General features: G+C 48.1%; 2 protein-coding genes and 1 pseudogene across 2 annotated transcripts in view; 2 read left to right on the top strand and 1 right to left on the bottom strand.

Moving 5' to 3' along the window:
• EPHA10 (EPH receptor A10) overlaps positions 1 to 7,734 on the bottom strand; it is a 47,420-nt gene extending 39,686 nt beyond the window's left edge. The window contains exons 1-3 of the mRNA XM_050801229.1: positions 7,543 to 7,734; positions 5,370 to 5,434; positions 4,011 to 4,689 (exon numbers count right to left, since the gene is read on the bottom strand). Coding sequence (XP_050657186.1) covers positions 4,011 to 4,689; positions 5,370 to 5,434; positions 7,543 to 7,648 — 850 coding nt within the window. The 5' untranslated portion in view covers positions 7,649 to 7,734. The remainder of the gene's footprint in view (positions 1 to 4,010; positions 4,690 to 5,369; positions 5,435 to 7,542) is intronic.
• UTP11 (UTP11 small subunit processome component) overlaps positions 1 to 25,296 on the top strand; it is a 594,364-nt gene that overhangs the window by 326,592 nt on the left and 242,476 nt on the right. The gene's annotated exons all lie outside the window — the stretch shown is intronic.
• On the top strand, positions 7,801 to 21,757 carry LOC126943445 (alpha-actinin-4-like; annotated as a pseudogene).

Raw genomic sequence — 25,296 nt, forward strand, 5'->3', positions numbered from 1 at the left:
CAAATAGTTTTTAGCGTCTATTAGGTAGGCTCTATAGATACACAGCAATGAATAAAACAGACAAGGACCTTACTGTCCGTTTGTACAGATGCCCTCCCTCCCACCTTATAGGGAGAACGGATGCCATCAGTCGGTAATTCCCTCAACATCTGCCCATCAAAACACACAAATGCCCCCATCCGCAACCATCTCCCATCTCCTCCTCCTTTTCAGTCCTAGAGGAGGGAATGAGCCACCTCCTGTTGAAGGCCAGCCCCTCTGTCTCCACCCTGGATCTCTCCCTTTAACCTCATTGAAGACTACATTCCATCAGTCGTCTCCCCTCTTGGTAGTGAAGCAGTAAAAAGTGTTCCCTTTTGGGTGCAGGCAATAAGGGCACAAACTAAAGAGTGTGTAAAAACAATAATAAAACTGACTAAAATCTGGCCTGCTTTTTATTAGCAACATGCACCAGCAATTCTAGCCCACATCAGTAATAAAATACTCCTGTCTCCTGGGACTGGGATGGGGATATGCCCATATACACACTTGGTACCCCAGTGGCTCTTTGTCCTTCAGCATACAAACAAGTCTCTCCCATCTATAATAAAACTCCTCTCTCAACCCAATGTTCTCCTTGAGATACCTCCTCTTCTCCTAATTCAAATCGAGGCTTCTAGACTCCCTGACTCAAGCTCTTCAACTTCCTTTATCCCTCAGTCTACTGCAACCTGGTCTCTCTGTCCATCACTCAGCTGCAATTGCTCTCACCAAGGCCACCAACTGGGCACTTTCTAACCCTCAACTTACCTGACTGCTTCCCAACTCTGTAGGCCATTCCTTCCTGGACACCTCTATCTCTCTTGGCTATCATAATATCACACTCTCCTGGTTCTCCTCCATACTCTGACCACTCCCTCTTAGCCTTTTTAATGGGCTCTGTATTTTCTACCTGTCCTTAATATTGCTATTCTATGAGTCTTCATTGTTGGCCCTCTTGGCTTCTTACCCCACACATTCTGCCTGGTCTGTCCCAACCACACCCACAGCTTCAAGTACTGTCTCTCTCTTGCTGAGCTCCAGACCCACTTTCTAGCTACCTCCACTGGAATGCACCATGGACATCATAAATATGATGTGTCTATCCGTGTCCTGTGTTCTGTACCCCAGTGAATTATCCCTCTGTCCATTCAATCCCCAGTAGCATGTAAGTCAAAGTGGACTCCTTTCTCCTCCTGTAACACATGGTCACTAAGTGCTGTGGCTGCTAACTCATGATCCCATCTATCCTCATCTCTCAATGATCTCTGCTACTATCTTAGTTCAGCCCTTGTGCTCTTTCTCCTGCACTATTGCACCATCTTCCTTCTTCATCTTCTGGCTCCCAATCATTCCCTCTTCAATCCTTTCTTTGCAATTGCAGCTTGAGTGATATTTTGAAAATACAAATCTGAGCATGTCAGATCCCTGCTTCAAATCCTCCCCATTGGCCTAAAGCATAAAGTCTAAGCTCTTTATCCCAACATTCAAGGCCCTTCACGATTTCCCCCTGCTCCTCTCATCCCCAACACTTCACTCCCATACCCCCACATGCCCTCTGCTCTAACCACATTTAGTTACATAGGCCCAGGCATGCTGTGTTCCTTCCTGCCTCCATGCTTCTGCATGCAATTGCTAAGCTTAGAATGCTCTAGGCTGCCTGGGAAAAAGGACCTTCTCACCTTCCCTGGGAAGTCTTCTCTGGGAAGCCTTCTCCATGCTTAGAATTAGGTTCTCCCTTCCATGCTTCCTTAGCTCTCTGTTTATGTATCACACCCTATAGTAGCCACTTTTTCACCCAATGCATTTTCACTCAACACCTACCATATGGCTTATCCTGTTATGGATGCTGGGGCTGCTGACACTAGGAAGGCCCAGTGCCTGAGCTCAAGAAGTTCCTAAACTAGTGTGTGGTCCTTGTAGTCCCACCTACTCAGGAGGCTGAGGCAGAAGGAATGCTTGAACCCAAAAACTCAAGGCTGTAATGCACTATGATCGTGCCTATGAATAGCTGCTACACTCAAGCCCAGGCAACATAGACAGACCCCCATCTCTAAAAAAATAAAAGAAGGTCTTAATCTAGTGATGAAAACACACATAAGTAGATCACTGCATACCATGGGGTAAGTACAGAAATAGTTTTCAGTGAATACTGGAGAGTACAGAGGTGGATCCTAACTATATCTGGGGAGCTCAGGAAGGTTCATGCCTCCCAGTCTTTCACTAAATTACAATTTCTGCAGAGAGAAGATGGTGGCATTCATCTATATACATATAATAAGCCCTCAATAAATGCAGCTGGCACATCCTCAATTCATATTGGATGGATGATTGAACAAAGGGATGAGAGCAAATTTAGTCACTTCCTCCCGTCTTCCCACCACTCTGTGTATCCCTCTGTTATAGCATATATTTACCCTCTTGTGATTTTTAAATTTTTGCGTCTCTCCATCTAGACTGTGAACTTCTTGAGAGCTGGGACTATGTCTGACTCATTTCTGTTGCCCTGGCACCCAGAAAAGGACATGGTTTAGAAAAAGCATACCTTGATCTTTCTATATTAAGTATACACATTCATAACCCCATCCTCACCCTCTGGGTCCAAAGCCACAGGCAGGAGAGAGAATGAGAGGTCTGTTCCTAATGCCCCCACCAGCCTAAGAACCCAGCAAAACCCTCAACATGAAGGATCTCCCCCAGGGAGCACACTGATTGTAGTTCAGAGAGTGGGATGTGATCTTAGTAACCATCTAGTGCAACCTCCCAATCCCTCTCTCCAGCATAAAAATCCCCCCGCCAGTCTCTAACTCCAAGTATGTGGTCCGTGACTGGGATATTCCTCTCTGTATGCTACCAATCCCACTAGTCTGAAGCTTGGGCTGTTGTAGAGTTCTTCCTTATGGACAGGGGAGACCGCATGGTGTCATACAAAGAATGTGAGAGTTGGGCAAGCCTGAATTCAAGTCCTAGCTCCCCATTTCCTAACTTTGCAAGTGAGGTACTAATCTCTCTGAGGCTCTGTTTCTTCATCTGTGAAATAGAGATAAGAATGACTTCCTTGGCCAGGCGCCGTGGCTCACGCCTGTAATTCCAGCACTTTGGGAGGCCGAGACGGGCAGATCACGAGGTCAGGAGATCGAGACCATTCTGGCTAACACGATGAAACCCCGTCTCTACTAAAAAATACAAAAAAAATTAGCCGGGCGTGGTGGCGGGCGCCTGTAGTCCCAGCTACTCCAGAAGCTGAGGCAGGAGAATGGCATGAACCCGGGAGGCGGAGCTTGCAGTGAGCCGAGATCGCGCCACTGCACTCCAGCCTGGGCGACAGAGCAAGACTCCGTCTCAAAAAAAAAAAAAAAAAAAAAAAAAAAGAATGACTTCTTTTAGGCTGGGCGAGGTGGCTCATGCCTGTAATCCCTGCACTCTGGGAGGCCTAGGTAGGTGGATCACTTGAGGTCAGGAGTTTGAGACCAGCCTGGCCAACATGGTGAAACCCGGTCTCTACTAAAAATACAAAAATTAGCTGGGCATGGTGATATATGCCTGTAATCCCAGCTACTCAGGAGGCTGAGGCAGGAGAATCGCTTGAACCCAGGAGGTGGAAGTTGCAGTTAGCCGAGATCAGGCCAGTGCACTCCAGCCTGGGTGACAGAGCAAGAGAGACTCAGTATAAAAAAAAAAAAAAAAAAAAAAAAAAAGACTTCCTTTATTGCCATGAAAATAAACGAGAAGGCCTGTGTGAGGTGCCTAAGATATAGGTCCCTAATGCCTCCTTAGCTAGTCAATTTCACCTCCTAGTACGTTCACTCATTGGCCCTGACTGGACCCACTGGAAACTCCACAAACTTCAGGGCTTTCCTTGCGCTCCAGAGTCCAAGGCTTCTCACTGCATCCCGACCCCACCCCCGCCTCTCCTCATCTAGGGCACACTCTCTCTCAATTGCCACCTACGCTCTACACTCCCACCCCACGGCCCCCAACCAGCTGGATACCTTCGCAGATGTCACCACGCTCCTGGAATCCCGCGCTGCAGCTGCAGCGGCCCACAGGCACCAGCCACTCGCCGTCAGCGCCGCAGTGCATGCGTGGGGGGCTGCCAGGCTCCCCTTCCGAGTGCGCCACGCACGTTCCGGCCACTTCCACCAGTGTGGAGAAGGCGCTCTCGGCTGCGGTGGCTGGGAACGCGGCCAGGCCCCGCACAGTGGCACGGCACTGCTTGTAGTAGACGCGTACGGAGACAAGCGCCACGCATGCGCCCACGTCCTGAAAGGCCAGGTGGAAACCCCGCCGGCTGAGTGGGCCGATCTCGCGCACCTCTGTGTTCAGCTTCATCTTGCGCTCACCCAGGTCGCCCTGCGTGAAACTCTCGTCCGCCGCGATCGTGTCGATTTTGCGGGGCCGGCTGCCGCCTAGGCGGGGACGCCCGCGGCCCAGGTCGGCCTCAGTTTCCAGGTAGTAGACGTTGAAGGTCTCCTTGCAGGTGCCTGCGGCGCCAGGGATGCTGCTGCAGTCACGGAGTGTGAACTGCAGCTCCACGAAGATGCGCTGCCCGCGGCCGCGGCTGATCCAGCCAGTCTGCAGCCAGTTGTCTTGGTTGGGCTCCAGCACATTGCACACTTGGTATGTGCGGATGGGACGGTCGTGTTCATCCACACCACTGATCTCCTCCCACTGGGGACAAGAATAAAGGGGTGGGCAGCCCAGAGCCAACGTGCTTCCTGACTTCTCTCTCACCACCATGCACACCCGGGAAATTCCCCGGAAATTGTAAGATGCAGCGCTGGGAGAAACTTTGGAAACAAATGATCCCAATCCTTATTTTTATAGATGGGGAAACTAAGGCCCCAGAGTGACAGCGATTTGACCAGGTATGCACATCAAGTTAGTGGTGGAGCTAGGAATGGTGCCTGTAGTCTCCTGACTCTCCGACCAGTGCCCTTTGCACTCCACCAGGCTGCTGTTACAGCCCACATCATCCCACCCCTACCCCAAGTCTACAAGCCTCTTTTAGGACTCCCAGTCTTGCTTGCTCTGTCAATCAATCAACAACATTTCTTGGAGGATCTACTACTATGTGCAAGCCACTGTCTTGTATTAGCTCCATCTGGATGCCAGGTTTCTGTTCCTAGACAGCCAGTTCTGTCCTCACTTATTCACTTTTTTTTTTGGACTGTCTAACTGCCTGAAGACTCAATGTTTTCTAATAGGCAACTCTGGCTTGAAGCCAGGGCTGCTGGAGACCACACACTCTGAGGAGCACTTTTGTCTGACGTAAACATGAGGAGCTGAGGAGACTGTGTCCTGGACCACCAGAGGATCCCTGGGACAGGGAGGGACACCTGTGCACTTACCCCATTACTCGGCAGTGCAGTCCAGCCCAGCTCGGCCTGGGAGGCTTTGGAATCCAGAAGGATGACTAAGGAGAGGGGAAGACAGAAATGTCAGAAATCGAGGTCAGTTTAGCAAGAGAGTGGAATCCTTTGGTGAAGTCCCTGTAAATTTGCTGAGAGAATGCAAAATGTGACAAATGATATGGACAAGTTTTTCCTACTTCATAAATCCCCAGGAGGGGGTGTGAATAGCTCAAATCCAGAGAGAGGTAGCCACAGTCAGTAGGGAAGGAGCCTGTATTCAATTCCTGGGGCTACTGTAACAGATTACCACAAACACAGTGGCTTAAAACAACATATTGTTTTTCTGTTACAGTTCTGGAGGTCAGAAGCCCAAAGCCACTTTCACTGGTCTAGAGTCAAGGTGTCAGCAGGACTGTTTTCTTTTGGAGGCTCTGAGGGGAGAATTCATGTCCTTACCATCTTCAGTGTCTGGTGGCCGCCTGTAGTCCCTGGCTTGTGGTCTCCTCCTCCATCTTCAAATCATATCACTTTAATCTCTGCCTCAGTCATCACACTGCCTTCTCCTCTGACTCTGACTCCTCCTGCACCCCTCATACAAGGACGATTGTGATTATTGGGCCCCTCCAAATAGTCTAAAACAATCTCTCCATCTCAAAAGATCATTAATCACATATGCAAAGTCCTTTTTGTCACTGAAGGTAACATTCACAGGTTCTAGGGATTAGGATATTGACATATTGGGGGTGGGGGTCATTATTCAGCCTTCTACAGGGTCCATGGCAAATACTCTAAGGTTGGCTCTCAGATTGGGGTGGGAGTCAGTGACTCTCCCCAGCCTTCTTAGATTCCCAAAGTTATAACTAAGTGTCAATTAGAAAGATAGAGAAAGTGAGTAGTGAATGTATCAGGGGATTCCTGTATATACCCCCCAATCCACTCCCACTCAGGGGTTTTTCTGAGGTCGGTGGTCCCCAGGCATGAAGACTTGAACATTTTTAGTCTGACTCCCTGGGCCTCTGAGAAAACAATGTAGAGAGATACTGCTAACAACTGGAGAAATAAAATCTCTCTTCTCCTCAGCCAGCCCTTTTCCCAGGGGCTGTCACTTCCACTGCTTTTGAAAGAATGTCAGGGGTCCTTTTATGTATACATCTATGACCCTTCCTACCAGAGAAGCTTGGAGTCCCTTTATTCCCCCAGGAGGCATTGGATCAGCAGCCTGCAACCGCTCAGCATGGATCACAGAAACTGGTTTGGACAGCAGAGCCCGCAGACCAGAGACAGGAGGCCAGGACATCCCGCAGTCTTGGAAGATTACCCTCTGGAGCTTAAGCCAGGGGATGGGCCACCAAGGTGAGGGCCTCTCCAGAGGCATCAGCGACTGTGGGCAGGACCGCCGACAGCTTTCCGAGATCCGCGCAACTGACAGCACATCGGAATTGCACACTGGAAGGCATCAGCCATCCAGGGCCCCGACCAACCCCGCGGTCAACGCCTCAGATTCCAGCTCCTCCGGATTCTGCACCTGGATATGACGCCTCTGGATTCAACTGAGCGTATAGCTCCCCCAAATGCACAATCAGCGGCAAGACGCGGGCTCCAGTATCGCCGACAGCCTCAAACCCGGCAACGCCGAGCGCGCCCGGTAGACTACGCTCAGAATTCAGCACTGCGGACAGTTCCATGATCTGCACTTCGGGCAGCGCCCGGACCCAGCCCCCCTCGACCAGCATTCCACCTCATGCTGGCCACACTGTGGTCTCCCAGCCCCTGTGGTCCGGGCTCTGTCCGGTCTTTCCATATTCCGAGCTCACCTCCGCATCTCCCTGTCTCCACTCTTCATCTCCCCGCCCCCGCACCTCCCACCTCCAATCACTCAGCTTGTCCGTCTCACCGGCGGCCGCTGGACCTCTGCCTCTGGCTCCCGCGGTTCCTGGTCTCTTTCTTCCCCAACCTCCCGGGTCTCCAGCCCCCAAGCTCCTCAGCGCCCCTCTCTTCGCTATTGCTTGGCCACATTTTTCTCTGTCTCTCCAGTTCTTTGCTGCCTGCTTGCTTCAAGCCCCAGTACAGACTCTAGTCTCTCCAATGACTCCTTCCCGCAGAACCCCCGTCCCCAACCCCCTATCTTTTGGCATGCCAGGCTCCGAGCAAAGCCCACCAGTCTTCTCACCTTCCTCGGCGGTCCCAGGCCGCCAGGGTCCCAAAAGCAGCACGAGACAGAGCGGCATCCGGCAGAGGAACAGGCGCAGCGGGTGTGGACCGGCGCCGGTCTCCATGGTCCGCAGACCGAGCTGTCAGTGCGGCGGCGGCTCAAGCCGCGCCAGCCTAGCACCGCTGAGCAGTGCCCCCAGACCCCAGCGCCAGCTGGGGGCGGGGTCTCGCCGCTCGCCATCATCCATGGGGACCAATCACTAGGCACCGCCGCGGGATGCCCACCAATCCCCGCCAGCAGAGGGTGGGAAGGTGGAGTTTCATAGGCCAGGGGCGGAACACCCAACTGGTGGGGAAAGGAAGGGGTCCCGCAGATCCCCAAACCGTGGGGGGTGGGGCAGCCGTGGGAGCTGGCGGGGCTTCTGAGCGAGGGGGATGAGCTGGCGTCGGTGGCCCAGAGCGCTAAACCTTAGCTCCTCATTCCTGAGAAGTAGGCAGGCAACGTGGGCTTGGCTTAAAGAGGGGCGACCCTCGGGGAGGCAGCGACACTTGCAGCCTCTGAGCTAGTCTGGAAGCTCCCTTGTTCCCAGGACTTGGGGGTTTTGAAGCTTTATGTCCTGACCCCAAGCTCTGGGGAGCTCTTCTATCTCCCTGCCCTAGGTCTGTTCCTGTGTCTGAGGCTCCTGGTGTCTTCTGGCTCATCCCTCCCCTTTCTCTTCCCGCCCTCATCACACACACACACACACACACACACACACACACACACACACACACACAGCGGCAGGAAGGAGGGGCCGAACCCGAACCCGGGAGCTGCTCGGGAAAGGAGAGCAAAGTGAGGGACGGGGTCCCGCCCTACCAGCGCGCTGCCGAGGCTGGGAAACCATGTGGACGCTGGGATGGGGGCGGTGGTGGTTTTGCATGAACGATCTGTTCCTCAGGTTCTTGCTCCTGCTGTCAAGACACAAGCAGCACACCTCACAACCACCCCTGTCCTCAGTCTGCTCAGAGTCGGGGGTTCGCCTCTTTGATCACCCCACTCCGCCCACTCCAGGGGACTAGTGAACAGCACAGCCGCCAGGAATTGGAGATTCCTGCGAGAGAGGCGGAGCAATCCTGGAAGAGTTCAGCCGGCACTGAAGAAGCAGCAAGAAAACGTGGAACACGACCTCTGTCTAGTGAAGGTCATTTATGTGCAAGCTGAGGGTTTAACACTTTGGTGGTGGGAAGGGCTGGGGCCCTCCAGGACGAGGGAGGCGGCTACTGAGCGCCACCATCTGGGCTGAACTTGAGGGGAGAAAGCTCCACCCACCTCGTGGCTTTTCCGAGCTCTTCTCTTGGGGCACCCACCCCCTCTCTATTTGGAAGCGAACATAGCCTAAGAAGCCTCGAGAGTGAATGTGAATCCTGTGACTACTTGGCCCCTGCGGTCTGAGTGTCTGTGCTTTTGCATATATGTATCCCTCACCCCTCCACCCAGCCCTCACTGGGCGCCATGCTCTGTGCTGCAGATGCCTGGTGAACCACTCTGTCTCTGCCACAGTCCATACCTCTTTGAATACCGAGTGTAAGGAGGATTCCTGGCATCGTAGATCGCTGGCCATTTACAACCTGCTTTCATGTGCCATTTCTGCGTGTGTTCGTGTGTATGTGTGTGAGTAAATGCACACGTGCTCACTCAGACATACTTGCTGGACAGTAGCAATAGGAGAAGTAGGTGGGAGGAATTGGTCTTCTTTACCTGCAGAAAGAAAAGTCATCAGGAGAGGCTGTGGCTTGGACACTACGGGAGACAAGCTCGCTGAGGAAGCAGAAGGAGGTGTGGCATCCCTCCAGTCCTTGGATGCAGGTGGAACCTCTAAAACCAGACCTACCTGAGGAAGGGTTCTCACACTGCCACCTCCTTTCCATCTTCATTCTCCTCACGCTCGATTTCTCCCCTCCCCCTCTCTCCAGCTCTGGGAGATGGTATTTTTAGAAGCTGCTTAGAGACCCGGGACTCCTTTCATTTCAAAATGAGTCCTCACTCCACCATCCCTCACTCCTCTTTAGAACCAGGTGCCATCCCCTTAGCAGGCTCTAAGGCACTAGTCAGGGTTTCTTACTGAAGCTCCAGGGACTTCAACCCAGAGGTTCTGACCCTAGGTGCTAAAACAAAATACAGACTTCCTCTGAACCTGAGAAGGACCTTTCAGAAACCAAGTAGATGGGGGAAATTACCCGGGGAAATCTACATAGGATGCTCTGGCAAACATCTGACTGTTGGAGTCTGGTTTCTACCCTCTTCCACCATACACACCTTCAGGCATCTGGGGTGAATTTCCAGACGGAGACCCTAGGAATAGGGGGAAAGAAGAGGACGAAAAGTCGTGAAATAATCCTTCCCTTTCTTCCTCTGAGCAATTCATTTATAATAAAACCAGAATGGAGAAGCCCCAGTGAATGCAGATATATGCAAATCAGCTGGATCTTAATAAGAGTTGCTCTAAGGCGGACCCCACTCTATCAGGAAGCTGCAGAACAGACAGCTCAGTAAAATTCCGGAGGGCCTTAGAAAGAAACCAACCCATTGTTTATCGGGACATTTAAGTGCTGGGGGCCAGTTAACTAATGGCTAGAGTTAGGTTCCTCCCAGGAATAGCAGTGGAGACTGGTGAAATTTGGGGGTGGGGGCAGGGGGTGGTATCTGTCCCTGGCGTTGAACCCTCAGCCCTCCAGCCAGCTTTGGGCTTTCTATCCATGGTGCTGAATCCAACAGGGTCTGGGCACGCAGCTGGACCTGGGACTTCTCTGCTGCCATGTTCTGATCCTTGGCAGGATCATAAAGGGTAAGTAGTTTTGCTTCATAATCTTAAAGATTTTCTCTGCTTAATTTTCAAAATTAGTAAATTAAATGCTTTATATTTCCTTTAGCTAAGAATATACAGTGGTGGCTTCTACTCCTCCAGCCTATAACCAAAATCCGACAATTCATGTCTTCAGGAGATAAACAGCCTTCACTCCCTTGCAGAAGAGTGGAGGGGCCTGGAACCCACCCAGAAACATCTTGTTTTCTCTTTTGCTCCTCTCAGACTTCTACTGAAGTAGGCTGGAAGACATACTCCTCTCTACTTCTACCTCACTATCTTCTAGGATCGTGGGGGAGGACACTTGATGTGGCTGAGCAACTTAATTAAGCACCCAAAATAATAAAAAGTGACCTTCCAGGGAGCAGATTTAATGTTACCACAACTTCCATCTCCAAGTTACTGAAAGTTACAAATCTAGAGGCTGAAGATTTGACCTCTTCCTTTTGCACAGATACAGAAAGTATGGTGAGCCTGACTGGACAGAGAAGGTTATCTCCTCTATAAAGAAGTTTAAGATTGTGTCAGAGGAATCAGGGTCAAGTCCCAATCTCAGGAAGAAGGATGGGGAGAAGCAAAGAGCAGTGGGAGCTTTATTGTTCAAAGGGTCATCTTTTTTTTTTTTTTTTTTTTTTTTTTTTTTTTTTTTTTGAGACAGTGTCTCACTCTGTTGCCCAGGCTGGAGTGCAATGGCCCGATCTCGGTTCACTGCAACCTCCACCTCCCAGGTTCAAGCAATTCTCCTGCCTCAGCCTCCCAAGTAGCTGGGACTACAGGTGCACACCACCATACCTGGCTAATTTTGTGGTTTTAGTAGAGACAGGATTTTGCCATGTGGTCCAGGCTGGTCTCAAACTCCTGACCTCAAGTGATCCACCTGCCTCAGCCTCCCAAAGTGCTGGGATTATAAGCGTGAGCCACCACGCCTGGCCTCAATTGTATTTTCTTGGATAAAGGAAGCATAGAGCATTTAATTTACTAATTTTGAAAATTAAGCAGAGAAAACCTTTAAGATTATGAAACACAACTACTTACCCTTTATGAGCCTCCACCTCTTTCTGTGTAAAATAGGAGCAAAAACACCTTTCAGAGTTATTGTGAGGTCAGAATATAATTTTTACATATGGCCTAGCTCTGTGCTTGGCACGTAGCTCTGGTATATATTATTAATCAACTCCATGGTTAATTAAGGTTTAAAAAAAAAAAAACAGAAGGAAAAAGGAAAAGAAGTCTGGGCATGGTGGTTCACACCTGTAATCCCAGCACTTTGGGAGGCCGAGGTGAGTGGATCATCTGAGGTCAGGAGTTCAAGACCAGTCTGACCAACATAGTGAAACTCCGTCTCTACTAAAAATGCAAAATAGCTGGATGCGGTGGTGTGTGCCTGTAGTCCTAGCTACTCGGGAGGCCGAGGCAGGAGAATTGCTTGAACCTGGGAGGCGGAGGTTGCTGTGAGCCGAGATCATGCCATTGCACTCCAGCCTGGGCAAAAAAGAGAGACACTCCATCTCAAAAAAAAAGAAAAAAAAAAGGAAAAGAAGGGATAAAGGAAGGTTAAGTGGTGAGGTAGGAAGACAGAAAGATATATATATATATATATAATTAGAGAGAGAGAGTCGTAGAGGAAAAGACAGAATGAGAGAGAAAGAAAGAGACAGCTGGTTGAGGTGAATGTGGCTAGAAAGCACAGGAGTCTGAAAGAAATGTGCTTGAAGAGACAGGAATGTCATCAGGGCAGGTTGGCTGGCCAGCTGCCAAGTGGCATCAGAGGTGACATTTACTTTGAATTCATCATGGTCCAGGCTTATGAACTTGACTTTAACAGCATTAAGAGAGAATCTATCTATTGGGGAATGGAAAGTAGATCCTACTAACCCAGCTCCTATCCTGCTATCTGAGCCAGAGAAGCAATGTATTAATTTATGATGAGAAATGGAACTGCCAAGGGGGACAGAATGCTCACAATGGCATGTCCAGCACATTCTTTCCCTGTAGGAAAACATGTCCTGGAAGCCAATTTATGATGTGAAGACAGCTTTGAGAGTGGGAGGGGAGGGTGGTGAATGGTTTAAATATTTGATGGCATCAGGCTCTGATAGCCTTGTTCCTCCAAATCCCTAGAAGGGATAAACCTGCTATTGGCACCTGAGTAACTGTGTAGGGGCCAGGACTGGGACTGGAATATACAAACATGTGCTTCTCTGACTCTCTCTCTCTCTCTTTCTCCCTAATGCATATATACATACACACACACACAGATACACACACACACACACACACACACACATATACACACAACACACACACATACACAGACATACATATATTTATGTATGTATTAGAGACAAGCACTCTGTTGCCCAAGCTGGAGTGCAGTGGTGCGATCATAGCTCACTGCAGCCTCAACCTCCTGGGCTCAAGCAATCCTCCAACCTCCTGGGTAGCTAGGACTACAGGCACGCACCACCATGCTCATAACTCTTTTTATTTTTTCTTTTGTAGAGACAGGGTATCACTATGTTCCCCAGGCTGGTCTCAAAGTCCAGCCTAAAGTGATCCTCCTGCCCCAACCTCCTAAAGCATTGGGATTACACATGTGAACCACCATATCCAGCCTTCTGACTCTATATTTTTATTCTAGCTCTAATTCTGGAAGCAGCCCATTTTTAGATTGCAGTTCTTTTAAATTTAAATCACCAAAGTAATATAAACTAATGAAAATTGTATAGGTAAAAATATCCATCCTTTCCATTCCAGATAGTCCCCCTCCCAAATTTAAATCCTGTTAAAGACTGATATGTACAATTCCTGATATTTTCTACACACACACACAACTTTACAGAAAATTAATACATCTATTAGTAAACGGTGTTGATTATTTGCCCAATAGCTTTCCCCTTTCATATTTTATATTGCTGCCAGAGTCTCAGTTTTATTTGGATGTTCTTCTACTGTAGCTGTTTGCTAGCGAAAGATGATCCTCTCCCCAAGTTCAGGGATAAGTAAAGATTGCTACTTGCTAATCACTCCCATCCCATTCCATGTAGCGTGTGATTACAACCCTGGCCTTCTGAATCAGAAATTATAGGAAAAGTTTTCACTCCTAATAAACAGAGATGGATGACAGGCAGCATTCCACTTCTTCTCTGGATGTCATGTCTGCATCTGACACCAGGAGCTGCTGCCTGCCATTACAATATCATGAAGGGGGATATCTCAGCAATGGCAGTTAAGATTTTTCAGTTGTGTTTAACAGGAAACCAAATAAAACTGGCTTAAACAAAAATGAGATTTTATTGGTTGATACAATAGGATGGGAGTAGATCTGTGTAGAACAGTAAGATTTTGCATTGGAATTGTGGTAGAGTGCAAAATCACCAAACCTGGAGACTCTAAAAAGGAATGCAATTGAAATCCTAGAACTGAAAAATATAATAGTTGAATTTAGCATAGTAGATGGAACTGATAGCAGGTTAGACACAGCTAATTCTAGGATTAATGATGTGGAATATAGGTTCAGCATAAAAGATCCAGTATGGGAAGAGAGAAAAGAATTGAAAGAGAGAAAGAGACATATGGGCCATGCCAAAAAGGCCTAACTACATGGAATTAGAGTCCTAGAAAGAGAAGAAAGAGGAAAAATAGGAAAGAAGTACTATTTGAAAATTTTCCAAAATTGATGAAAGATATCAAGACACATACTCAAGAAGCATTATCAATCCCAAGCAGGATAAATGCAAAAAAAATTACTTCTTTTTTTTTTTTTTTTGACAGAGTCTCGCTGTATCACCCAGGCTAGAGTGTAGTGGTGTGATCTCAGCTCACTGCAACCTCTGCCTCCTGGGTTCGAGCAATCCTCCTGCCTCAGCCTCCCGAGTGGCTGGGATTACAGGCACGTGTCACCACGCCCAGCTAATTTTTCTATTTTTATTAGAGACAGGGTTTTGCCATGCTGGCCAAGTTGGTCTCAAACTCCTGACCTCAAGTGATCTGCCCACCTCGGCCTCCCAAAGTGCTGAGATTATAAGCATGAGCCACCGTGCTCGACCAAAAACTGTATTTAAGCACTTCATAAGAGAACTGCTGAAAACCAAAGACAAAGAAAAAATATTAAAAGCAATTAGAGGCCGGGCGCGGTGGCTCAAGCCTGTAATCCCAGCACTTTGGGAGGCCGAGACGGGCGGATCACGAGGTCAGGAGATCGAGACCATCCTGGCTGACACGGTGAAACCCCGTCTCTACTAAAAAATACAAAAAACTAGCCGGGCGAGGTGGCGGGCGCCTGTAATCCCAGCTACTCCGGAGGCTGAGGCAGGAGAATGGCGTGAACCCGGGAGGCGGAGCTTGCAGTGAGCTGAGATCCGGCCACTGCACTCCAGCCTGGGCGGCAGAGCGAGACTCCGTCTCAAAAAAAAAAAAAAAAAAAAAAAAAAAAAAAAAGCAATTAGAGAGAGAGACACACATTACCTTCAAAGGAACAACATTAAGACTGACAATGGGCCAGGCGCACTGGCTCACGCCTGTAATCCCAGCCCTTTGGGAGGCGGAGGCGGGCAGATCACGAGGTCAGGAGATTGAGACCGTAGTGAAACCCTGTCTCTACTAAAAATACAAAAAATTAGCCAGGTATGGTGGCACATGCCTATAGTCCCAGTTACTCGGGAGGCTGAGGTAGGACAATGGCGTGAACCCGGGAGGCGGAGTTTGCAGTGAGCCGAGATTGCCACTGCACTCCAGCCTGGGCGACAGAGCGAGACTCCGTCTCAAAAAAAAAAAAAAAAAAAGACTGACAATGGCAGAGTGTGGTGGCTCACGCCTGTAATACCAGCACTTTGGGAGGCCGAGGTGGGTGGATCACCTGAGGTCAGGAGTTCAAGACCAGCCTGGCCAACATGGCAAAACCCCGTCTCCACTAAATATACAAAAATTAGCCAGGCGTGGTGGCACGTGCCTGTAGTCCCAGTTATTCGAGAGGATGAGGCAGGAGGATCATTTGAACCCGGAAAGCGGAGGTTGCAGTGAGCCAAGAGTGCACCACTGCACTCCAGCCTGGTAGATAGAGTAAGACTCTGTCTTAAAAACAAACAAACAAACAAACAAATGAAACAACAACAACAGCCCCCTCCACACACACACACACACACACACACACACACACACACACACACACAAAACTTCGGCCAGGCATGGTTGCTCATGCCTGTAATCCCAGCACTTTGGAAGGCCAAGGCAGAAGGATCAGTTGAGGCCAGGAGCTCAAGAGCAGCCTAGGCAAGACCCCATCTCTACAAAAAAAATACAAAAATTAGCCAGGCATGATGGTGTGCACCTGTAGTCCCAGCTACTCAGGAAGTTGTAGTGGGGGATCACTTGACCCAGCAGGTTGAGGCTACGGTGAGCTAGGATCGCACACTGTACTCCAGCCTGGGCAACAGAGCAAGACTGTCTCAATTTTTTAAAAAAAGGGCTGAGGCCAGGCACAGTGGCTCATGCCTGTCATCTCAACACTTTGGGAGGCTGAGATAGGAGGATCACTTGAGCCTAGCAGTTTGAGACCAGCCTGGGCAACATGGTGAAATCCCATCTCCACTAAAAATGGAAAAATTAGCCAGGCATAGTGGCATGCCCCTGTCATCCTAGCTACTCAGAAGGTTGAGGTGGGAGGAGAATCATTTGAGCCTGGGAGGTCAAGGCTGTAGTGAGCTGTGATCATGCCACTGCATTCCAGACTGGGAGACAGAACAAGATCTGTCTCGAAAATAAAATAAAATAAAGTGAAAAGACTGACAACTGACTCTTTCATATAAATGATAAAATCCAGAAGATGATGGAATGGCATCTTTAAAGTGCTAAAAGAAAGTATCAATCTAAAATGCTATACTCAGTGAAAATATTCTTCAAAAACGAAGGTAAAATAAGTATGTTTTATGACAGTCAAAATTCTTCACAGATCCACACTAAAGGCATACTAAAGGCGATTTTTAAAAAGAAACTCAAGCCGGGCACAGTGGCTCAAGCCTGTAATCCCAGCACTTTGGGAGGCCGAGACAGGCGGATCACAAGGTCAGGAGATCGAGACCAGCCTGGCTAACACGGTGAAACCCCGTCTCTACTAAAAAAATACAAAAAAAAAAACTAGCCAGGCGAGGTGGCGGGTGCCTGTAGTCCCAGCTACTCAGGAGGCTGAGGCAAGAGACCTAGGAGGCAAAGCTTGCAGTGAGCTGAGATCCGGCCACTGCACTCCAGCCTGGGCAACAGAGCGAGACTCCGTCTCAAAAAAAAAAAAAGAAACTCAAAAAGAATTACGAACATCCAGGAAAAAAATAAGATCAAAAGAAAGTAAATATGTGGGTAAAAATAAATTAACAATAACTGTATAAAGTGATAATGTCATGTGAAGTTCTAAATGCACGTAGAATTAAAACACATCACAAAAATAGCACACAGTGTGGGAGCAGATAAATGGAGTTAAAGTATTTTAAGGTACTTGCATTGTCTATGAAGTGGTAAAAGAATTATTTATGTTAAACTTTAGCAAGTCAAGGATGCATGCTGTAATTACCATGGTAATCATGGAAAAATAGTAACAAAAATGTGTTACTAACAAGCTAATGTAGAAACATTTGGAATAATAAAAATAATCAAAAAATATCTAGAAGAGAGGAAAAAAGGAACATCGAACATGTGGGAGAGATAGAATACAAATACTAGGATATCTTGAAACTCAGATGTATAAATAACTATTTTAAATATAAATGGACTGAATATTCCTTTTATTTATTTATTTCTAGATGGAGTCTTGCTCTGCTGCCCAGGCTAGAGTACAATGGCATGATCTCCACTCACTGCAACCTCCGCCTCCCGAATTCAAGCAATACTGTTTCCTCAGCCTCCTGAGTAGCTGGGATTACAGGCACGCACCACATTGCCCAGCTAATTTTTGTAATTTTTAGTAGAGACAGAGTTTCACCATGTTGTCCAGGCTGGCCTTGAACTCCTGACCTCATCATCTGCCCATCTCAGCCTCCCAAAGTGCTGGGATTACAGGAGTAAGCCACCACACCCAACCCCTAAATATTCCTATTTTAAAACAAAGATTGGGCCGGGTGCCGTAGCTCATGCCTGTAATCCCAGCACTCTGGGAGGCTGACGCAGGAGGGTCACTTGAGCCCAGGAGGTAGAGACCAGCCTGGACAATATGATGAAACCCCATCTCTGCAAAAGAATACAAAAACTAGCTGGGCATGGTGATGCACACCTGTAGCCCCAGCTACTTGAGAGGCTGAGGTAGGAAGATCATTTGAGCCTGGGAAGGTGAGGCTGCAGTGAGCCTTGATTGTGACATTGCACTGCAGCCTGGGTGAGAGTGAGACCCTGTGTCAGAAACTAAAACCAAACCAAATAAAATAAAATAAAAACAAAGAGAGTCAGATTGAGTTTCTAATTTATTTATTATTTTTATTTTTTAATATTCAAAATATTTCTTAGAGACAGGATCTTGTTCTGTTGCCCAGGCTGGAGTGCAGTGGTGCAATCATAGTTCACTGCAGCCTCAACATCCTAGGCTCAAGCAATCCTCCCACCTTAGCCTCCAAAATAGCTAGGACTACAGGCATGTGCCACTGCACCTGGCTAATTCTTAAAAAAAAAAATTTGTAGAGTCAGGGTCTTGCTATGTTGTCCAGGCTGCTCTCAAACTGCTGGCCTCAAGCAATCCTTCTGCCTCAGCCTCCCAAAGCACTGGGATTATAGGGGAGAGCCACCATGGTCAGCCCAGACTGGATTTTTGTTTTGGGTTTTTTGTGTTTTTTTTCTTTTAGATAAGGTCTCATTCTGTTACCCAGGCTGGAGTTCAGTGGCACGATCACAGCTCCCTGCAACCTCTGCCTCCTGGACTTGAGTGATCCTCACACCCCAGTCTCCTAAGTAGCTGGGGCTACAGGCATATGCCATCATGCCCAGCTAATTTTTGTATTTTTCTTTTTTTGGTAGAGATGAGGTTTCACCATGTTGCCCAGACTGGTCTTGAGCTCCTGAGCTCAAGTGATCCACTTGCTTCAGCCTCCCAAAGTGCTGGGATTATAGGCATGAGCCACCACACCTGGCCCAGATTGGGTTTTAAACAGCAACTTTATACTGCTTTAAAAAACTTACACATAGCCGGGCACAGTGACTCATGCCTGTAATCCCAGCACTTTGGGAAGCCAAGGTGGGCAGATCACCTGAGATCAGGAGTCAGGTCAGCCTGACCAACATGCAGAAACCCCATATCTACTAAAAATACAAAATTAGCCAAGCATGGTTGTATGCGCCTGTAATCCCAGCTACTCGGCAGGCTGAGGCAGCAGAATCGCTTGAGCCCAGTGGGAGGAGGTTGTGGTGAGCCAAGACCATGCCATCGCACTCCAGCCTGGGCAACAAGAGTGAAACTCCATCTCAAGAAAAGAAAGAAAAGAAATTTCCACATAAGGATACAGATATGTTAAAGCAAAGGTTGTAAACAAACAAACAAACATACAAACAGTATATAGTACAAACAGTAGCTAAAAGAAAATCAGTATCACTAAACTAACACTGTAATTTTTTTTTTTTTTTTTTTTTTTTTTTTTTTTAGATAAAGTCTTGCTCTGTCTCACAGGCTGGAGTGCAATGGTGCAACCTCGGTTCACTGCAACCTCCGCCTCTTGGATTCAAGTGATTCTCCAGCCTCAGCCTCCTGAGTAGCTGGGATTACAGGCAAGCACCACTATGCCTGGCTAATTTTGTATTTTTAGTAGAGATGGGGTTTCATTGTGTTGGTCAGGCTGGTCTCGAACTCCCGACCTCAGGTGATCTGCCCACCTCAGCCTCCCAAAGTGTCGGGATTACAGGTGTGAGCCACTGCGCCCAGCCGGTTTTTTTTTTTTTTTTTTTTTTTTTTTTTTTTTTTTTTTTTTGAGACAGAGTCTCGCTCTGTCGCCCAAGCTGGAGTGCAGTGGCGCGATCTCGGCTCACTGAGGAGTTGCTGCTGAATGATATCCACAAGCTGGAGCAGCTCGACCACCTGGCAGAGAAGTTCTAGCAGAAGATCTCCATCCATGAGGCCTGGACCCATGAGAAGGAAGCCAGGCTTAAGCAGCGGGACTAGGAGATGGCCACCCTATCAGACATCAAAGCCCTAATCCACAACCACGAAGCCTTTGAAAGTGACCTGGCCATACACCAGGACTTTGTGGAGCTGATTGAGGCTCTAAGAGTGGAAAAAACTCAAACGATTTTTCCTCTGCTCTTACACAACCCAGAATGCTTCTGTGACCAAATGTGTGTGGGGTCTTCCCCACCCACCGAACAAGCAATCAAATCTGCAGCAGACACCAGCTGGTTGTCCTCCAGTTCAATTCAATTCTGACGGTTATCTACCTGGAGATAGTGTCAGATCCCACAGGGTAAGGGCTCAGTCCTACAAGACTGCCTCCACTTCAGATGCTAATCACAAGCCCAATTATTTTTGCCTATGCTTCAGACCAACTGGCTATAAACTGGGGATCCTGCTACCCCCTACTTGGGTTCCATTAATTTGCTAGAGCAGCTCACAGAACTCAGAAAAACACTTTACTTACATTGGCTTGTTTATTACACAGGATATCACAAAGGATACAGATAAAGAGATGCATAGGGCAAGGTGTGGGAAAGGGGACTTGGGGCTTCCATGCCCTCTCTGGGGATGCCACTCTTCAGGAACCTCCATGTGGTCAGCTCTCCAGAAGCTCTGTGAACGCTGTCCTTCGAGGTGTTTATGGAGGCTTCATTATATAGGCATGATTAGTTAAATCGCTGGCTATTGCTGATCAACTTAATCTTCAGCCCCTCTTCCCTTCTCAGGGGTTGGGCAGTGGGGCTGAAATTCCCAACCCTCTAATTATGCCTTGGTCTCTCTGGTGGCCAGCCTCCATCCTGAAGCTCCCTAGGGGCTGCCAGTCATCCATCCACTCATCAGCATACAAAAAGACATGGTTTCGGAAATTCTAATGATTTTCTAGTCATGGTATGCCAGGAAGCAGGATCAAAGACCAAACAGATATTTCACAATATCATAAAGAACATTGCCCAGGAACTCAACGAGCTGGATTACTGTGACTCCCACAGCGTCAATGCCCAGTGCCGGAAGATTTACGAGCAGTGGGAAACCCTGTGCTCTCTGACCCACAGTCACAGGGAAGCTCTGGAGAAAATGAAGAAGCAGCTGGAGGCCACTGATTATCTGCACCTGGAGTATGCCAAGTGGGCAGCGCCTTCTACAACTGGATGGAGAGTGCCGTGGAGGAGCTCCAGGACACGTTCATCATCTACGCTACCGAGAAGATTGATCTCAGCCCACAGCCAAAAGTTGAACCTGCCAGATACTGATAGGGAGGCTATCCTGGCCACCCACAAGGAGGCCCAGAGGATCACAGAGAGCAAACATACCAAGCTGTCAGGCAGCAACCCCTACACCACTGTCACCTCCCCCAACCCCACCCAGATCATCTGCTCCCGGTGGGCAAAGGTGCAGCAGCTGGTGCCAAAGCAGGATTATGTCCTTCTGGAGGAGCAGAGCAAGCAGCAGTCCAACGAGCACCTCTACCACCAGTTCTCCAGCCAGGCCAATGTCATGGGAACCTGGATCCAAACCAAGATGAAGGAAATTGGGTACATCTCCATCAGGATGAAGGAGACCCCAGAGGACAAGCTAAACCTGAAGCAATATGAGCAAAGCATCGTGGGCCACAAGCTGAACCTGGACCTGCTGAAGCAGAGCACCAGCTCCTCCAGGAGGTCTTCATCTTCAACAACAAGCATATCAGCTGCATCGTGGAACACATCTGCATGGCTGGGAGCAGCTGCTCACCACCATTGGCTGCATCATCAGGGAGGTCAAGAACCAGATCCTCACCTGCAACACCAAGGGCACTGGCCAAGAGCAGATGCAAGAGTTTCAGGTGTCCTTCAGCCACACTGACAAGAGCCGTGGCAGGGTGCTGGGGCCGAAGGAGGTCAAGGCCTGCTTCATCAACTTGGGCTACAACGTGGAGAATAGCAGCAGAGCAATGCGGAGTTCAATTGTATCATGAGTGTGGTTGACTGCAACCATAGCAGCCTTGTGACCTCCCAAGCCTTCATCAACTTCAGGTCTTGGGAGACCACTAACGTAGACACAGCCAGGTCATTACCTCCTTCAAGGTCCTGGCAGGGGACAAGAACTTCATCACGACTGAGGAGGTGCAGGGAGAGGTGTCTCTGACCAGGTCAAGTACTGAATTGCCCACCTGGCACCACAACAGGTCCCCAGTGCCTGGTGCCCTTGTCTACAAATCCTTCTCTATAGCTCCATACAACAAGAGTGACTATGAGGCCCCTGGTGAGACTTAGATCAAACATCCTTCCTCATGGCCTCTGGTAGGGGCTGGGAGAGCCCTTTGCCCCCTTCCCATGATGTAGGCCTCTACAGTCCCCATTCCTCTGAGTCTGTATCTTCGTGAAGCACTCTGTCAGTCCTTTATGGGGGGTTGAGTGGGGAAAGGCAGGTAGGCTCTCTTCTCTCTCTTTGTTGGTTGGCCAGGAGATTCTCTCCTACCTGCGTCCACACACACACATACAAGGTAGAGGTAAGCAAGACTCTCAAGATTAGTGTTTCTGGTCTGGTAAATATACAAGGGGTCTTCATTCTTATTATTTGTTTATTTATTAAATTGAGAATGGGGTCTCACTATGTTGCCCAGACAGGTGAACTATCCTTTTGCTTCTACTTTTCTGTGTGCTGGGATTACAGGCAAGAGCCACTGTGCCTGGCTAAGGGGTCTTCAAAAAGTTCATGGAACATGCATATTACAGGCCAGGTGCTGTGTCTCACATCTGTAATTCCAGCACTTTGGGAGGCTGGGGCAAGAGGATCATTTGAGCCCTGGAGTTCAAGACCAGCCCAGGCAGCACAGTGAGACTTTGTCTCAGAAAAAAAAAAAGAAAAAAGAAAGAGAGAAGGAGAGAGAGAGAGAAGAAAGAAAGAAAGAAAGAAAGAAAGAAAGAAAGAAAGAAAGAAAGAAAGAGAAAGAAAGAAGAAGAAAGAAGAGAAGAGAGAGAGAGAGAGAGAGAGAGAGAGAGAGAAAGAAAGAAAGAAAGAAAGAAAGAAAGAAAGAAAGAAAGAAAGAAAAAGAAAGAAGAAAGAAAGAAAGAAAGAAAGAAAGAAAGAAAAAAGAAAGAAAGAAAGAAAGAAAGAAAGAAAGAAAGAAAGAAAGAAAGAAAGAAAGAAAAGAAAGAAAGAAAGAGAAAGAAAAACATTATCGGCCGGGCGCGGTGGCTCAAGCCTGTAATCCCAGCACTTTGGGAGGCCGAGACGGGCGGATCACGAGGTCAGGAGATCGAGACCATCCTGGCTAACACGGTGAAACCCCGTCTCTACTAAAAAATACAAAAAACTAGCCGGGCGAGGTGGCGGGCGCCTGTAGTCCCAGCTACTCGGGAGGCTGAGGCAGGAGAATGGCATGAACCCAGGAGGCGGAGCTTGCAGTGAGCTGAGATCCGGCCCCTGCACTCCAACCTGGGCGACAGAGCGAGACTCCATCTCAAAAAAAAAAAAAAAAAAAAAAAAAAAAAAAACATTATCACATACTATGAAAAACTATCCATGGATTGCACCAAAATAAACTGGTGCTAACCGGTTACAAGATGTCTGAACAGGATCTACCTTGAGGCACTAAAAGGATAAGACATCAGTTTGAAAACAGAACAGCCCTTACCAGAGAGCCACATGAATTCTGTTAAAATTGAAGGAAGAACAAACCACATTTATGGTGAAGCTTGGGCGGAAGAATGGTGAAATCGCTGATGCTTTACAAAAAGCTTGTAGGGGCAATGCCTGATATGGTTTGGATCTGTGTCTCCACCCAAATTTCATGTTGAGTTATAATCCCCAGTGTTGGAGGTGGGGCCTGGTGGGAAGTAATTGGATCATGGGAGTGGATTTCTCATTAATGGTTTAGTACCATCCCCTCAGCGCTATCTCGTGATAGTGAGTGAGTTCTGGTGAGACCTGGTCATTTAAAAGTGTGTGGCACCTTCGCCCCAACTTGCCTCTGCTTTGACTATGTGACATGCCTGCTCCCCCTTCACCTTCAACCATGATTGTAAGTTTCCTGAAGCCTCCCCGGAAGCCAAGCAGATGCCCGCATCATGCTTCCTGTACAGCCTGCAGGACCATGAGCCAATTAAGCCTCTTTTCTTCATAAATTGCCCAGTCTCAGGTATTTCTTTATAGCAGTGTGAGAATAGGTTAATACAATACCCCCAGAGAAATCAGCAGTTTACAAATGGATAGCTGTCTGTTTGTTTGTTTGTGATGGAGTCTGGCTCTCTCACCCAGGCTGGAGTGCAGTTGTGCCATCTCAGCTCGCTGCAACCGCTGCCTCCCAGGTTCAAGTGATTCTCCTGTCTCAGCCTCCCAAGTAGCCAGGACTACAGGCGTGCACCACCACGCCTGGCTAGTTTTTGTATTTTCAGTAGAGATGGGGTTTCACCATGTTGGCCAGTCTGTTCTCAAACTCTTGGCCTCAAGCAACCCCTTCTCCTTCCTTCTCTTCCCTTACTCAAGATTGCCAGGAGATGAGAGGTCCTGGCTAAGCACCCCACTTTCTGCAGCAAAGGACTAAGCCCCTAACCCCTATCCCAGCAAGTCTTGGGCTTGCTTTCTCTGAACTCACGAGTCTCAGATTTTCTAAGGGGAAAAAAAAAGAGAGAGAGAGAAAAGAAAGAAACAACAACAAAACAGCAAAAACAAAAAATTCATTTAAAAAACCTTTGGAGGCCAGGTGCGGTGGCTCAAGCCTGTAATCCCAGCACTTTGAGGGGCCGAGGTGGATGGATCACCTGAGGTCAAGAGTTCAAGACCAGTCTGGCCAACATGGTGAAACCCGGTCTCTACTAATAGTACAAAAATTAGCTGGGCGTGGTGGCGCACGCCTGTAACCCCAGCTACTCAGGAGGCTGAGGCAGGAGAATCGGGTGAACCCATGAGGTGGAGGTTGCAGTGAGCAGAGATCACGCCATTGCACTCCAGCCCGGGCAACAATGGTGAAACTCCGTTAAAAAAAAAAAAACAAAAAAAAAAAAAACAAAAAAAAAAAAAAAAACTTTGGAAAATGAATTTTTAAACTTTCAGAAAATTACTATACACACACACACACATACACACACACACACACACACACATTCTCCTAGCGACAACAACAAAAAAGAACTATTCAAACCAACTCAGGAGAAGGAGAGAAGAGTGATTTTGTGGATGAAAACATCTCCCAAGAATGAACTGGACCATCTGGTAGGAATTAGGGCTGGGTCTGGAAGCGCTCAGATACTGAGGCAGCTGCTCTCTCCTTTTAAAAAGAGTCTTTTGCTCATTCTCTTTTTCTCTTTCCTCCTGGGATCCAGTGATGTCTGGTTTCTTCTTACAGCATAGATGCCACGTTTTCCTCTTTGCAGACAGACTGCTTGCTTCAACCTACTCTGAGCATCTGCCCCTCATAAGTCTGGTCTGCCCTTGACGTTGGCTTGTCATGGTGTCAACTCTGGCTTCTGCTGTGGGCCTCACTCTGACTGACCTTTCAACTCACCCCCCACATCTAATTTTTGGCAAATTCTTGGGGATAGAATCTAATTGCTCAGCTTGGGTCAGATGTCTGTTACTGGTCCAAAGAGCTGTGGTCAAGGAGACAGGGCCATATGGTACAAGGATGGTAACTTAAGAAGGGGGATGTGAATGACCAGGTGTCATAAGTCATATCTTCTATTTCATTCCACTGCATCAGACCAGGCATTGCAAATGGAGGTAATTATCCTTGCCAGAGGCTTTAGCTGCCCAAGTAGCTGCTCTGGTCATTGTGATATTATATATAAACAATATGAAGGTGTAAAGCTTG

Source organism: Macaca thibetana, chromosome 1, assembly GCF_024542745.1.
Source record: "Macaca thibetana thibetana isolate TM-01 chromosome 1, ASM2454274v1, whole genome shotgun sequence".
NCBI lineage: Eukaryota > Metazoa > Chordata > Mammalia > Primates > Cercopithecidae > Macaca > Macaca thibetana.